At 43.9% G+C, this 15,859-nt stretch overlaps 1 protein-coding gene across 1 annotated transcript in view; it reads left to right on the forward strand.

Annotated features, from left to right (window-relative positions):
- Positions 1–1,941: 1,941 nt before the first annotated feature.
- PRKD1 (protein kinase D1) overlaps positions 1,942–15,859 on the forward strand; it is a 94,316-nt gene continuing 80,398 nt past the window's right edge. The window contains exons 1-2 of the mRNA XM_082239573.1: positions 1,942–2,104; positions 3,759–3,947. Of these exons, the coding sequence (XP_082095699.1) occupies positions 2,087–2,104; positions 3,759–3,947 (207 nt within the window). The 5' untranslated portion in view covers positions 1,942–2,086. The remainder of the gene's footprint in view (positions 2,105–3,758; positions 3,948–15,859) is intronic.

The following is a 15,859-nucleotide window of genomic DNA, read 5'->3' on the forward strand; positions in this document are numbered from 1 at the left end:
TCAAAAGCTCGTTGTCTCTTTCTCAGACTAGATGGTCCAATATATGTTAGTTATTGTGCTTGCGTCTAATTTACAGCTGCCCAAACAAAGATGATGGAGTCAAAACACAGGCACAAATTAATCACTGCCTCATCATCAATTAACTTTATAACCAGCTCGCTTGAGCAAGCTCTGGAGTGCTATGCTCCAGAGGCAGCCATTGCAATTTGGTACCATTAATGTCAGAAGCCAACAAATCAGTTCACCAGGAAGTTTTCCTGCATAAGGAATACTTAAATGAACAGGACCTTCCCAGTTCTTGTTCATTTCAATGGGGTTTGTACAGGAAACTCATTTTAACGTGTGTATGTGGGTGACCACAGGCAAGCAGACTTTTCTTGTACATAGTTTACAATGAATTTGCTGCCTCAAAAGATCACAGTTGCTTTGTTTTAACAAATTGATATCCAGCCATCCTTTGAAAATTCTCAGTAATCAGATTTTGCAATGCAGTTGTACAGCCAAATAATCCATACAAAAATGCATATATTGGGGTGAAGTGTGCATAAACTGCATATGTTTTTGAAAATGATCATTTGGGGGAAATTGCTTTGCAAAAATGTGCATATTGGACAGAATTGCATATTATTACAGGGCCTGGTGAGGTGTCCAACACAACATCTTGCCTGATCTTGTGGGATCAGTTTCAATTGAACTCTGAGGATATGGACAAGGTTCTTGAACTAGTTCAGCCCACCATATGCTCTCTTGACCCCTGCTCATCATGGTTAATTCAAGCTACCTGAGGGTGGCTGGCCAGGTGGGTTGAAGGAGTGTTAGCCCATGATGGTGCCTGGTGCCTTGAAGGAGGCAGTAGTGCAACCACTCCTGAAGAAGTCCCCCAGACCCCAGAGGTATTTGACAACTACCAACTGGTCACAAATATCGACTTTTTAAGGTAAGGTACTTGAGAGGTTAGCGGTAGATCAGCTGCAGGCACTCTTGGAGGAAATAGATTCATTGTGACCCATTTCTCAAAACAATTGCTGTGCCTTGGCTTGTACAATGTAGCACTGGACTGGAACATGAGAGTCTAAGACCTTTTTGTGCTTAGAATCTTGTGGGCATCTTAAAGACCGACAAATTTATCGTATGTTTTCATAGACTGGAGACCACTTCATCTTTTGTATGAATTCTTGTTGGCAGATATTTAGGGTGCTCATAGGGTGACATGCAACACATCTAATGGAAGTGGACTTTAGCCCACCAAAGCTTATGCTGTAATTTTTTTGTTTTGTTTCTAAAGTGCTACAAGACCATGGAGGGATCCGCACCATACATTTAAAGCACTTGTATATCACTTTAACTGTCATGGCTTCCCACAAAGAATAATGGGAACTATAGTTTCTTAAGGAAACAGGAGGGATAGCCTAACAACAGGAGGGATCGCCTAACAACTTTCCCTAGAGGCAATGACTGTTAAAGTGGCAGTGCTTTACTTTGGGGTAATGAATGGGAAGGTTTCCATACTCCTTCGAGTCTTATTCTTTGAAGATGGGAGTACAGAGATGTGTTTTGCAGTTTCTCTAATAACGGGAAGGCAAACTCTTCTTTCCTCCAAGAGATGTAAAAGAGCTTCTGCTTAGTAAACGACATTCAATAGATAGGATGTTTTTTCATGTTTGGTAAATAGAAAAATGACAGGTGGTGGGTGGGATTTTCCCCCTTGATTATTCTTCACTCACAAATAAATCACTGAGGAGCAGCAGCAGCAGCTCAAATGAGAGACACAGCAGTCAGCTAAATAGATCCATAGCTCTGTGTGGTGACAGCTTCCTCCCTCTCTTTATCAGCATGTGACTGGCTCTTGGAGAAGGGGGATGGCACCACTCACTGCTACTCTGCTGGATGGAGACAGCTAGGAAGAGTTGGCTGACAGGTTTAAGCTCCTACTTACATGCAAATCATAACCCAGCCCAGAAGCAGTCACAAAAGCAGGAGGGATTCACAGAGTTTCTTCAGGCTCTCTCAGCTAGCCTTGCTGTTATCTCTCACTAATACAACAGGAACAGCAGCGGCAGCGGTGGAAGGACCAGCTACAGCTGGGATGAAGGCAGCTTTGAAGGTACAGAGTGCTGATTTAAAGGGACAAGGGGATCCTGGCTGCAAAGTCTTCAGTCTTGAGAGGGGTCCAAAGAATTGTGGAAGGAAGGCAAAGTTGAGGGTTTTTTTTAAAAAATGAAAATACTTATTTATGGCTGGGTGGTGGAAAGGAGCTGAGGCAGAAGTATATAAACAATGGACCTGAGTGCCTTGGGAATGAAAGGCACAGGGGTGTTGAAGAAGGGTTTTAGACTTTGGGATGGGATGGCACACTCTGAAGGCCATGAAGGGTCACAGGGAGAAAGTTATAAGGAACTGAGTCCAGGTGTGTGTGTGTGTGTGTGTGTGAGAGAGAGAGAGATAGTAAAGGAATGGGTTCACCCAGGTCAGTGGGATGACTAAACTTGCAATATTAAATACACTTTCTCTGGATTAAGCCCCATTGGGACTTGCATCTGAATAAATATTGAATGGATTGACTGCCAGTGCAAGTGGAAGCAAGTTCCAATCAACATGCAAAGGACGGGAGCGTAACTGTAGGCACCCTGCTGCATGAAAACATGTCCCACTGAACTCTGAGGAAAATGACCCAGAATCAAAATGTTCTCTCCAAATGTTTGCTAGGAACTATTGCATGGGAACACTGCAAGTGGAATCTCAGGAGTATGGAAGAAGCAGAAGAAGGCTTGGGTGTTAGGGAGAAACTTTATTTTTTAATTATTAAATGGAATGAGAAAGCTATGTAGGAAGTTGGGTGAAGAGTAAAGGGGAAAAAATAGGGTGGTCAGCTTCTTTCCACACTAGGGCTCTTGAACTTCTCACAGCAACCAGATACCCAGAGAGACCAAAGCACCACAGGTGAAGTTTTCTTCTTCCTACCAGGATCAACTTCATCTGCTCAATTTGACTTTCCACAGAGCCCTTAAAAGTCACAAGAGCCCCGCTAAGGGACAACCTCCCCCCCATAAAACCCCCTCAGAAGTTGGCAACCGGCTGTGACATCCGGCTAGGCCACGGGCAAGGCTGCTAACCAGCGCTGGATGCCTGCCGAGGCAAGGGCGACCCTTCAAGTTACGCGCCCGCTCCTGCTGCGCGCGTTTGCTTGGAAGGGAAGCGCAGGCAAGAGCAGCCGGCGGTGGGGTGCGGGAGGCGAGAGAGAGAGAAACGGCGGAGCCGACTAAGCCTCGGGCCACCTGGCAGGCCGGGCCGCCCCCCTGGAGCTGGGCCGCTGCCCCGTCTCCTGCCCCGCCACCCGGGCGCCGCCTGAGCTGCTGCTGCTCCTGAAGCCGCCGGGTGGCGGCGGCGGCGGCGGTTCTGGCGCCTACTTTCCCGCCCTTCCTCTTCTCCCCCTCAGAGCGCGCTTGACCGCCCAGTGGCCGCTGCCGCCTCGGGGACTCCGCGCTGGGGAGTCGGAGGGTGGGGGAGAAGCTGCTGCTGCTGCTGCCGCTGAGGCGGCGCCATCCCCACCACGCCTGGCCGCTCTCCTCCTCCTCCTCCTCGGCATCTTTCCTTCGCCTCACGCCGCCACCCCTCCCCACCCCCGCCATTTTCAGCCGGGAAGCGGAGAGGACTTTGCAGAAGCCAACTTTTGCCGGCCTGCTCTTGCAAACTCCGCCTGACTTTCTCCCTCTTTCTCTCCCCCTCTTTGCCTCTTCCTCCCTCCGTGCTGCGGGAAGTTGTCGATGAGCGCCCCGCCGGTCATCCGGCCGCCCAGCCCCTCGCAGCCGGGCAGCGGCGGCGGCGGCATCTCCTTCCACCTCCAGATCGGCCTCAGCCGGGAGCCGGTGCTCTTGCTGCAAGACTCCTCGGGGGAGTTCAGTCTGGCCCATGTCCGGGAAATGGCTTGCTCCATCGTCGACCAAAAGGTGAGGCGCCTCCTGTTGGGTGGGTGTGCTTCTTTCCTTTCTCCCTCCGTCCCTCGCCTCCCCCCCCCCCCAGCCTTTGGATTCTTGGGATCGAGTGGCTCTGAGCGTGTGCAGAATGCCTGCCGATCCTACCCCGGCAGCTGTCCACACGGGTTTTGGTTTTTTGGGGGGAGGCGGAGTAAAGCGACAAGAAAGCGTTCGTTTCAGAGAAGTCTACACCCCGGGGACCTACCATTTATTTTGGAAAGGCGATGGGGGTCTCAAATGCACGTGTGTCTATAGTCACACCGCTTTGTCTGCTATTAATTAAGAGACCCGAAGGTCCCAGGGCGGGTTACTGCATTGCAACTCATCCTTCAACTCATCACCCCCCCCCGCCCTCTTTATACTTTTCGTTGCAACTTGTGCTCGTTGCGTCTCTGCAAGGTTGCGATTGCTACACGCGGCGGCCGGTTTCTTTTAACCTCCCGCCCCCCTCCCCCAGTTAACAGAGGTACAGCTCCCCACTCGATCTCCTCCCCAAGGTTTTGAAAAAGGGGGCAGTTTGGAAAGAAGACGGGGAGGGGCCGTTTTGAGGCAGGGGCTCCCCTGCAGCTGTCTAAATAATAACAACCCGGCCCCGCAGGACCCGCTGGGGAAGGAAAGTTTCCACTTTGCAAGCCAGAAAACAAAACAAAGTCGGCACGCTTGGTAGGCTGAGCTCAGGCCAGCAATTCGACGCCCGCAAGCCGGCGCTGGGGCACGTGGGTTGCTAGCTCTGACCTTGCGAACGGGAGCTTACCCGGCCTTTTGGTTATGGGGAGAGGAAGGCTGCAAGGTATAGCCCCAGGCTGAAAGGTGAGGAGGGTAGGATGGCCGCAAGGAAGGGTGCTAGGCACCCAATCCTGAACAAGTTTACTCGTAACAAGCCCCAACCACCCCCCCGCCAAAGAATAAATGTACTGTACATAGAATTGCAGCCTTATAACTCATTTTTATGCCCGCCTGCTCAGAAGTAAGCACTGTTCAGTTCAGCCTTAAGTTGCAATTCTGTTTACAGCTTACCTAGGTGAAAGTCCCTTTGAATTCACATGGGCTTTACTTCTCCGTAGGCAAATAGATAATATGGGCGTTGTGGAATTTTTATACTTCACACACTTTTTAGCAGTCTTGCTCATTCCGCAAGTGAACTGCAGACCTTAAAGTGCTGTCACACACTTTCAATGTCATTTTCTTATTACCACCTCCCAACACTTCTTAATTGTGCTCTGCCCTGTTTTAACCCCATTCCCTCCAGTGTCAAAACTTTGATACCCCCTCCCCATGCATGAGTCAATTTGCTGTCTTCTAGTGAATACTGTAAAGCAGGGCAGGGAATTTGCAGTCCTTTCATGGCTGCTGAACTCCCAACTCCCATCAGCCCCAGCAAGCATAGCCAATGGTAAGTGATGATGGGGGTTGTAGTGCAGCAAATATCTGGCGGGCCACAGGTTCCCCAGCCCTGCTGCAAAGTTTGAATGGGAGATGTGTATCTGTAGATGTGAGGCATACACTTGACTGAGGAAACGACTAGTCAGAGCTCACAATCAGCACACTTGTGGAGTGTTCACTATTATTTATACCATTTCCACCAAGCAGACCTGTGTGTGCCTTACATGAGGTTTCCAGGTGGTCTCTTCTAGGGCCAACTCTCCCTTACTGTAAATTGCAAAACAGAATGGTTCTGCCATCAGGCTATTTTGTTGGTAGGCTTGACTCTTTCCCTTCGCAAATGATGGCGTTTGCTTCAGGACATGCAGTCACGCAGGAAACCTTCAGAGACAGTCTTAAGGCATGAGCCAATTTCAACACCATATATTCAGGTGTGTGAAAGGGACCGAGAAGGCAGCAACTGATGGAGTCTGTTGGCTATGAAAGTTTGGCTCATTAGAAATCAGGGAGTCCAGGGGAGCACCAAAACAACATGTCACCGTTTGTTGAGTTTTTTGCTATCTTGGTGCTAACTGCCATTTGTTTCCTATATAGTTCAGCTTCCTTCCTGCTAAATTTCTGTCTTTGTACCTTCTTTTTTTTGGGGGGGGGCGGGGGGAGGTAGGTCATGATGCTGTCAAATAGTAATAAAAGTCCTGGATTTCTAATTTCTCATGTGTGCAGCTGTTCTTTTTAATATCCTTCTAACAATAGTGTGTCATGATGTCAAAAGGAACAAGAAAATCTGGTCTATAGACAAAATAAACTGCAGAGTTTAGTAAATTCTTATGTCTACAACATGCACCTTTTTAATATTTCTTGAATAAACCAGAAAGTTGGATATGCAATGGACAGTAGGTTCTTATATACTCTGATTTGACCAGTGCATCTTGCAATTTCGTATAGCTCACTGTGTATGTGTGTGTGTGTGGGGATATGCCAGTCAGATACAATGCTCAGACAACGTCCCACCTTATTTTACTCTTACCTATGTTAGCCATGACCTAAATTGCCACACTCTCTTCCTTTTTCATAGATTTGTTTTATTAGGGGTCAGAGCAGGATAAAAAGAGTTCAGTCCCTTTGTAGCAATTCGGTAAAACTGAGCGGTGGTGATTTGCTCAAGGCCATCAAGTGACCTTCATGGCCGAGTGAGTGTTTGAACAGGGACTTCTCACATCAAAGCCCAACGCTCTGTCCAATATTCTACACTGCCTGTAAGTAGATGGGGTGTCTGTGTGGGTAGCTAGCTATATATAGTTTGCAACTTTTGAAGCAGAGCTGAGTTAGTGTTTCAGCATACTCTGCAATGAGAAAAGGGGGAAAGAAAGAAAATCGAGTAAAAGGTTGATGTGAAATTGCAGGATGGTGGGGTGAGGAAAGAGATGTCTGTGTACTGGTTTGTGGTTTTTTTTGACCTTCTGTTTAAATTGCATTTTTCTAGCTGCAAGCTGTTGTGGATTTGAACACTGGGGAAATGTGAAATCGAGCAACAGAAACACTACTGCAAGGAAAGATATGCCAATGCTGCATAACAAATCAGTGCCGACTGCATATCTATTATGTGGGGGAAAAAATGACAGCCTGAAAATCTCTAAGGTGCCAAAGCACTTCTAGTCGTGGAAAGTTGTGGAATAGCTATTGGAAATCGTTACGATGCCCTAAAAACATAATTTCCTGTTTGGTTAGATAGATGTATGATGAAAACAGATATTCTTGTTCCAGGCAATCACAGTTCCAAGGAGCAGTCATGCAAGTTTCACATGCTTTCTGGAGTTTTGATTTTATCATTTTGCTGGGAGGGGACACCTCCTAGCCTCACGCAGATGATTCTGTTAACCGAAGGGTGGAGACTGAAACTTTTTAGATTGTGGAGGGGAAAATGGCAGCAGCACAAATATGGAGCTTATGTGTACTTGCTGCCCATTTTCTTTCCTACTGGAAAGATTTTGCCTGAAAAGGCTCAAGCAGGATCCAGGATATAAGGTGTGGGATTTTTGGTATCACTGTGCCAAAACCTGTCATCCCAATTTATTGAAAGCATCCTCCATGAAAGAGGTTCCTGTTCTCCTGCCATATTCACAAGGTGCTTTAGATTTTGGGGGGGATGTGTGTGTATAGGGTTCAGCTCACCTTACCATGGTGAGGTAGCCAAAGTGGTTTGTGTGTGTTCCTTTCCATGAAACATTTATCCCGAGCTCTTCAACCTTCCCAGCTGCCTGTATGTATTGATCTAAAAAAAGGGAAGAGTTGCATCATGTTGCCTTCCCTTTAATTGAAGTATGGGAAGCTAAAGAGGCTTAATAGCAAACTTCTGGGATTGGTGCACTCTCTGATTTCATAGTTAAGAGAAGTCTTTACTTTGACTTTGACAATTCCTCCTCCCGCCCCCCCCCCCCCGGTACTCACTAATTTCTTTAAAAGTTCACTTTACAAAATTACAATGAAATGACAGTCAGGAGCATGGTAGATGGCCTCCATGGCTTCCTGCTCTTACAGAAAAGCCCAGCCAAGGCTGTTATGAAGTTTTCAGGACGTGTGATCACCTGGGGAGATTGCAGAGCACAAACTACTGGAGAAGGAGCACTTGCACCATCACTCAGCCACAGAGCAACATAGGAAGCTGCCTTATACTGTCCACCTAGCTCGGCCAAACTGACTGGTATTAATTCTCCAGGATATTGGACAGGGAATCACTCCCTGTCCTATCTGGAGATGCTGGGGATTGAACCTGCATGCAAAGCAGATGGTGTACCACTTAGCTATGACTCTTCCCTAGTTGGTCCTACACTGGTTTTCAGTGTTTACTCTGCTTCTCTAGGTCCTGCTCCCCTCTTTGGTCCTCATCTCTGGAATGCAGAGTTACTGGCATTATGAAAGGAAAGGGCTAAGTTTTCACCTTCTAGGTGGTAAAGTGATAGGAGTTGTGAGAAGGCAAAGTAAACAGCACATTCTCTTGTTCTGACACCTGCGGTGTGCTTAGCATGCTTTTTGATGCTTATGAAAAGCTTGTTCTTGGGGGACAAATTGAGCTTGGTGCCAATGGCTGTGATGATAAGTGTGTCAGGTCCCAGGCTGCCCTGGACAAAAGGGATGTGAAGGTAGGCAGGAGTCTTTCAAGTGGGCTGGTGCTGAATTTCAGCCTGGGGAATTGGCAGGTGACCTCTGTGCATAATGAGGGTAATTGAATAGCACTTAGTCAGCAGCCTGAACTATCTAGTTATAGAACCGCTGAAGACAAAGATGCTGTAACACTGGATAGAAATTGTTACCTGCTTTGGAACCAAAGTATGCAGCCACTAAATTTTGTATTTAATTTGTGATTTTGGAAAAATCCAAAATCTTGTGACTGACTGGTTCTACGAAGCAGAGGAGGACATGCTTAAGGCTTGTGGGATCTGCTTTGTGTTTTGCTAGAACCATGAGATTAATAAAATGGAGCCTTGTGCAAAAGGCATACATTTAGAATTAAATAATATGTTGTCTCTGAGCACTGCTGAGCACAGGGACTCTAGGCTGATGTAATCCTGTTGATTTCCCCGAATCTTTCATGTTTTTGATCCTAAACTATGGTGTCCTTCTGGAATAGGGTAGGAGTACTGTACTTTGAAATTCAGTACCTTCTGGAATAGGGTAGGGGTACCGTACTTTGAAATTCAGTACCTACTTTGCTGAGAGTTTCTAGAAAGTTAATCTGAGATATTGTTGTTCCTCCTCTTAGAGCCCTTGATCTGTACCATGTTGCTTAATATCTAGATGAAACCAGTGAATGAGGTCATTTTGAGGTTTGGTGTGGGTTTTCATCATTATGTGGGTGACATCCATCTCTGTCTCCCTTTTCCATCTGGACAAGGTGATGCATTCTCTGTTTTCTTCATTAAATGAAAATACTGGGTTGCATTTTAATAGAAGCTTCTGGTTTGCATATGGTTTCTATTTTCTAGTCCCCCAAATGTTGGCAGATTAATTTGTGCATTGTGTATTGTTACAGGAGTTTACCCATAATTTTAAAACCATGTCGTGAGTTGGAAATGGGTTAATCATCCCACCCACCCCCTGCTTTCCCACTCTAAATTGCTCAATTCAAAGTTCTTGCATAGGAAGAAAATATGTTTGTTTTTGTCCTTGGATACTTAGGTATATTTTAAAAAATAAAAATGAAGAGAATTGTATGTTGTGTTAAATCTAAGGATACAATCCTGTGTAATAATAAGAATAAGAGTAGGATGTAATCCTATGCTCTTGAATACAGTGTCCTTTACTCCTGCAGTACCCCAAAGGCCACCTTTCCCCACATGAACTGCAGACCCTCAAGAACCACTTCTCCCCATGTGAAGCAACCCAGATTCAGCAATCATCAGCTGAGGCCCTTCTTTGTGTGCCACCTCCACAAGAGAGTGGCAACATGGGAATGGGTCTTTTCTGCAGTGGCTCCCTATTTATGGAATGCTTTCCCCAGGGAGGCTTGCCTGGCGCCTTCCTTACATATCCTTTGGCGCCATGCGAAAACGCTTCTCTCTAACCAGGCCTTGGGCTGATTAATGTCCAATGGCCTTTTAAATGTGTTTGTGAGGAGATTATTGGTTTGTATTTGTTTTATTATATATTCTGTGTTCTCATTTTGTATTTTTATGTTGTGAACAGCTCTGTGATCTTTGGATGAAGGGCAGTATACGCATGTAATAATAATAAAATACAGTACTTCAGTGTAGCTTTTGTAAACTAAAATGCAGACACTCTTAACAAGACATCTAAGTAGATTGGCATAAGAGTTCAAGAAATGAATTCTAATGGGGAAAGGTGGGAATGATCTAGAAGTGGGATAGTGCATCTTTAATGATGTGCTAACTTTTGTATGAAAAAAGTAAGCACACAATCTATAGAATATCACATGATAAAACTGCCTCTCTAGAAGGGTTCTGAGTTTCTTAGTTCAGTCTAGGTTAAACTTTGTAGTTGGAATTGTATTTTGATATGTTATAGGAAGCCCGTGCATATTCTGCATAGTTGATACAATGTGATTCCAGGTATTTGGTATTCTGAAAAATGATGTCACATAAACTTGTATCGCTTGTAAATCTGTAAACATTTTGTGAATAAAACATGGTTGTGTGCTGTTTCCACAGGGAAGTGTCATACTTGCTCACACATATATTTTAAATCTGTACTACAAGTGATTATGAAGTTAATCTGATTAGATTTGCACTGCAAGGATCTTCTGACAATTGTTATTTTAAAAAATTCTGAACAGAAGATGAAAGCATCTAGGAAAGAATTGCTAAACTTCAATTAGTTATGCTAAATTTCCCACCTATTTTCAATGTATCATGATTAATCCCAGAGTATGGTTTTACAGCTTAATTACAATATCAGTTACCTATAAGTAAGTTCCACTGATTTCAGTGGCTTTGGATGTAAGAAATCCAGCTTTATATCCTACTGTATTCTGAAGCTCACTGGGTAACTTTGTGCAAGTTTCAGCACAACCTCCCTAACAGGGTTATACTGAGGATAAAATATACCCCCATGTAAACTGTTGGAGGAAGAGCAGTAAGCTTGTTTCTTTTGAAGTTGGTTGGGTTTTAGTGTTTTAAGCTTGCATCTTTCCCCCTGACTTGTTCAGGAATAAGTGCTTTTAATCATGTACAAAATTCCTTCCAATGAAAAGCAGCTACTATCTCACTGTATGCAATGATGGAACAATAACTTCCATATGAAAGAAATATGGACTTCAGACTGAGTAAGCCTCAGCATGTCTCATTTAAAAATTAAGGTGTATTAGCATAAGTTCTTGAACCCATAAGTTTTTGAAAAGGACAGCACACAACCCTATTGCTTTCCTATGCTATGATTTTGTTATTGTTTTGCTATGTTATAAACTTGTTGCAATGTTATTGTTTTGTTACGTTGTTGTGAAATTTTTGTAGCGTTTCTTTGAAATGCATCCCTGTTTCTTTGTTGTAAGCCACTTTGAGCCTGATGTTGCATGTGTGTGGAAAGGCAGCAATATTGGTCTTTACAGCCACAGCAGGCTCTGTAACTCAACAATTTGACTTGACCCCCGAAGATGCACTCTTCCATTTTGTCTCCTGAGACAGATGGATTCCAACCTTCTGATTGTGCAGCTGTTGGGCAGTGCAACAGACAAGTTGCACCTTTGCAGAAAGGCACAGCTGCTAAGCTTGGACTGAGAGACCAGCAGCCCATCATCTCTGACATACGCATATGGCCATGTTGGGGGAAGGAGAGATTATCTGACTGCATCCCAGCTGGAGTCATTACCTGACTTGTTCTGCATGGTTCCCTCCTGCTTCCTGAGTCTGAAGTACCAAAACAAACAAACATGATGCAATTGTCTTTAATTGTATGCCTTCCTTCTTTATTCAACCTTTGATCAGGGGGTCTCCAACCTTCAGCCCATAATGCTAGAGATGCCACTGAAGAGCAACTACAAATATGAAAAAAATAACACTAAGGATGTTTGTGTACCATAAAGCCATACTTAGATGTTTAAAAGTGACTTTTGAAAGCCACAAGAGACCTATGAGTTCATGATTAGATATCTACCTTTTGGTTATTCAAATGGACAAACCATTGCTGGCCTGGGAAGTTTCTGGCGTGTGTGCCCAGTGTTCAAGTGTTGGTGGACAGACTGCTGCTTCTATTTTGGTCTCCTGGCACTTGTGAATTCAAATGCTGACAGCAGGGTACATTTGGCACACTTGTTTGAGCCATATGGAACAATTTGCTCTGTGTACCCGGATTGTGATGCCCATGCTTTTTGCTTGTGGCATAAATGCCTTGGTTTTGTTTGTTTGTGTGTGTGAGAGAGAGAGAGAGAGAGAGAGAAGAGAAGAGAAGAGTTGAGTTTAAGGCAAAAATCTTAGCCTCAAGGCCTCCTTTCCTACTTTAAATGTATCCTTGTGACTTGAGAATTGATTGAAGCTTTAGAATGATACAATAGTTTGCATAAAGTTGACTTTGTTTTGAATATTTTTTTAGGATGAGGTATATCTATGAGGTTTTTGGTATGTTACTGCTGTATGTTACATGTGTGCAGAATGACAAAGAGTGGAATGCAAATTTTCTGAGACTCTGCTTGAGCATCCACAGTTAAAGTTTGCAACTGAAGAAGCATGAGAACCACAAACTTTGAGGAGTTAGAATTGTAGTACAGTGTGCATTGACCTGATATGCTAAAATAAAGAAGAACTTCTGTTTGATCTTTTTTTAAAACAAAAAACCTTTCACAGTATGAAATGCTTTTTACACATCTGTATATGTTTATAAAGACTCTGGTCAAAGATAATTGCCAATACATATTCTTTGAGTTGTTTATCATGAAAATATATTTTTACAGAGGTTGTGCGCCACCCAGCAATCTCTGCCAGGAGGTAGGTAGCAAGATTCCAGGTAGTTCCAGGCGCTTAGTCAGGGTCATGTTTCCTTTGGGAATTTGGGCACATCAGAGACTGTAGTGTTTTAAGATATATGGTTTATTTTACACCTATATACACTTGGGTCTAGATGGAAGAATTGAGTTCACAGCATTATATCTCAAGAGGGTCTTGCTCCCCACAGCAGCACAGCATTGGAGTCCAAGGCTGTCCAAGCCTGCCAAAATGGTTCTGCCCCACATGACCTGTGCCTGGAGTTCTGGCACCTCCTTCCCCCTTCCCAGAAAACCCCTTGCCAAGCAATTCCCACCTTCTGTGACAATTTTCCTCTGTGACACCACACCCACGTTGCCCTGGAAACCTGTAGGTTTTTTTCTTCTTGTGGATGGCTTAATGGCAGAACTATCATCTCTCTCTCTCTCTCTGCACCTCTGTCTGGCAGAAAAACCAGTTCAGCATACCAGCTTTGATTAAACCCTAGTATCCAAGAATCTAGAGGGGGAAATATGGCACCCAGGGATCTGGGGTGTGTGTGTGTGTGTGTCCCTGTTTCCCCACTAACCCATAACGATACATTTGTTATGCATTGTATTTATGCAATCATGTTCTCAGCTTATATGGTATTATAGGATTATAGGCCCTATTCTGAAATTCAGGATGTTAGAGAATTTTTATGCTACAACTATCCTCCCATCAATCACATAATGTCACTATGATATCACATGATTAACACACAGGTTGCCCCACCCACCTTTCAAAATCCCTTGTGCAAACAGTCCTTGATTTAAGGCAGTCCCCACTGCAGGGATGACAGATCTGAGCAAACTAGAGTAACACATGACCTTCGTTTCTGCTTCTTTCATTGCTGCATAAAGGACTGCATTCAGTTTAAACTGGGATGTGTAAAACTGCATCAGACTAGGACCCCTTTGTAGTATATGTCCCCAGTGGTACTTGCCCAACTCCAGGCATGTCACCATCCTCGGATCTGGAACAAAGCATTTTCATTTTCCAACAACTGGAAATATTTGGAAAATGAGATTTTCCTAAAGTTATGTTTTTCTTTCAGAGTGGTACGCAGATTATATATTGAAAGAATAACAGGTGCATAATTTGTTGTAAACCGATAACCAAGTGAGGTTGTGGGTAGGCTTGGGCAAGTTTCTCAAGTTAAACCGCCCTACAGGACTCTGAGTAAGAGTCGGAAAGTGCTTCATATGCTTAAAAATGCTATAGAAATGATTAAGATGGATTCTTCTGTTTTTTTATAGAGGATTCTCTGAAAGAAGTTTTTAAAAGCCTTTGAGTATCTTCATATGGTTCTGCTCATTCATCACCTCAAGTGTAGAAAATCATCCAAGTGGCCTTGTAGTTGAAAAGGATTAAAAAGTCATCCAGTGACTTTATCAGCACTTGAAAAATAGCTCTTCCAGAAAGAGAGCGATTTATACAGCAGGATACAAATGTTATAGTTAGCAGACAATTGTTTGAAATGTTGCGTTTTAGTCTCCCATTGTAAATAACAAAACCACTTCTTCAAGTTAAAGATTAATGAGAAACATTGCATGCAACAAGACTATGCTTGTTTGCCAAATTAGGGAAAATAGATTTTCACACTTTTTAAATCATAGTTCCAACTTCACATGGTTTTGGACAATCATTTTCCTGCCTCTTTTAATTGCATTGTCATAATACAATGAGAAAGAAAAAAATATTTGTTTTCAGACAAGCTTATGTGTTAGCTCCATCTGCTACCCTTACACTGGCAATTTACTGGGCAAAACTAGTTCCGGTCACAATGCTGGTAATTAACTAGTTTATTTCATTTTAGTTTATTTATTGCATTTATATACCACCTTTATCTTCCAAGGATCTTAAGGTGGTGTACACGGTGCTCCACCTCCCCATTTCAACCTCACAACAACCCTGTGAGGCAGGTTAGGCTAAGAGATGTTGACTGGCCCAAGGTCACCCAGTGAACTTCATGGCTGAGTGGGAGTTAGAGAGCGTAGTCATTGCTGCTTCCCTCCCCATCCCCAACATCATGCTTTCCATGGGAAGTTAGCTGTGTTCTGCTTGTCCTGATAGTGGAGATAACATCTGTTAAAAGCACAGGAACCCTGTTTTTCCCATGCCAACCCTAAACTGAAGCATAGGCTGCCATACTGTAGCAAGCCCCATTAAACACAGAGAGGCTTGCATCTGAGTAGACACGTGCGCCATTGTACTGTAAGTTAACCATACAATGAATTTTAATGGGCTCCTGGCTTTAGGGTTTACATAGCAAGTGGCCAAGCTGCTTTGCAAAAGTTTCACATTTTGCAGTTGCCATTTGGGAAGGGGATTCTTAACATCCACCCACACTTACTGTGTAGTAGTATTTGCAAAAAATATTGTCTAGGGCAGTGTTTCTCTGCCTTTTTAAACCAATGCCGCCTTTCAGCTAATGTAAAAATTCCACATGCACTTAAATCCTGGCTCCCATAATCATTTTTTAAACATTCAAATAGCTTGAAATATCATGACGTTTAATTTTTAACTTATATTGTGCATATTTTTGGAAACATGCCCCTTGTCCCAAGATCTTCATATGCCCCCCTTGGGGGGGGCATGTGTTCCAGTTGTGAAGCACTGATCTAGGGAGTAGCTGATCTCAGATGAACCCACCACAGAAAAGATGCATCCTGGGTGTTAGGAAAAAAGGAAGGGCAAACTATGGCGAAAACACACAGCTCTGTAGGAACTCAGGGATGCATATTGCCTGGTGTCCAAACAACTCACTTATCAATCATAGTACTGAATTCACTCATTGGCTAAAATACTGACAGGAAGGAGTAGCTAGGTTGGCTCATTTTTCAGAAATTGCTTAGAAGGGTACCAGCACTGTTTGTTTCAAAACTTTCAATCTAGGCAGTTTTCAAAGCTCCCATTCTAGGCACATTTTGTGACAGGGAATTTCATTAGCGAGAGCAGTTTCTGAGCTCTGGGTGCAGTACTGTGCATAAGATTTCAGATTCAAACTGCAGAGTCGAAGGAAAGGAGGACTTTCTGATTTCCAGCTACTCC

This window comes from Podarcis vaucheri, assembly GCF_965113315.1.
Source record: "Podarcis vaucheri genome assembly, chromosome: 1".
NCBI classification, from domain to species: Eukaryota; Metazoa; Chordata; class Lepidosauria; order Squamata; family Lacertidae; genus Podarcis; species Podarcis vaucheri.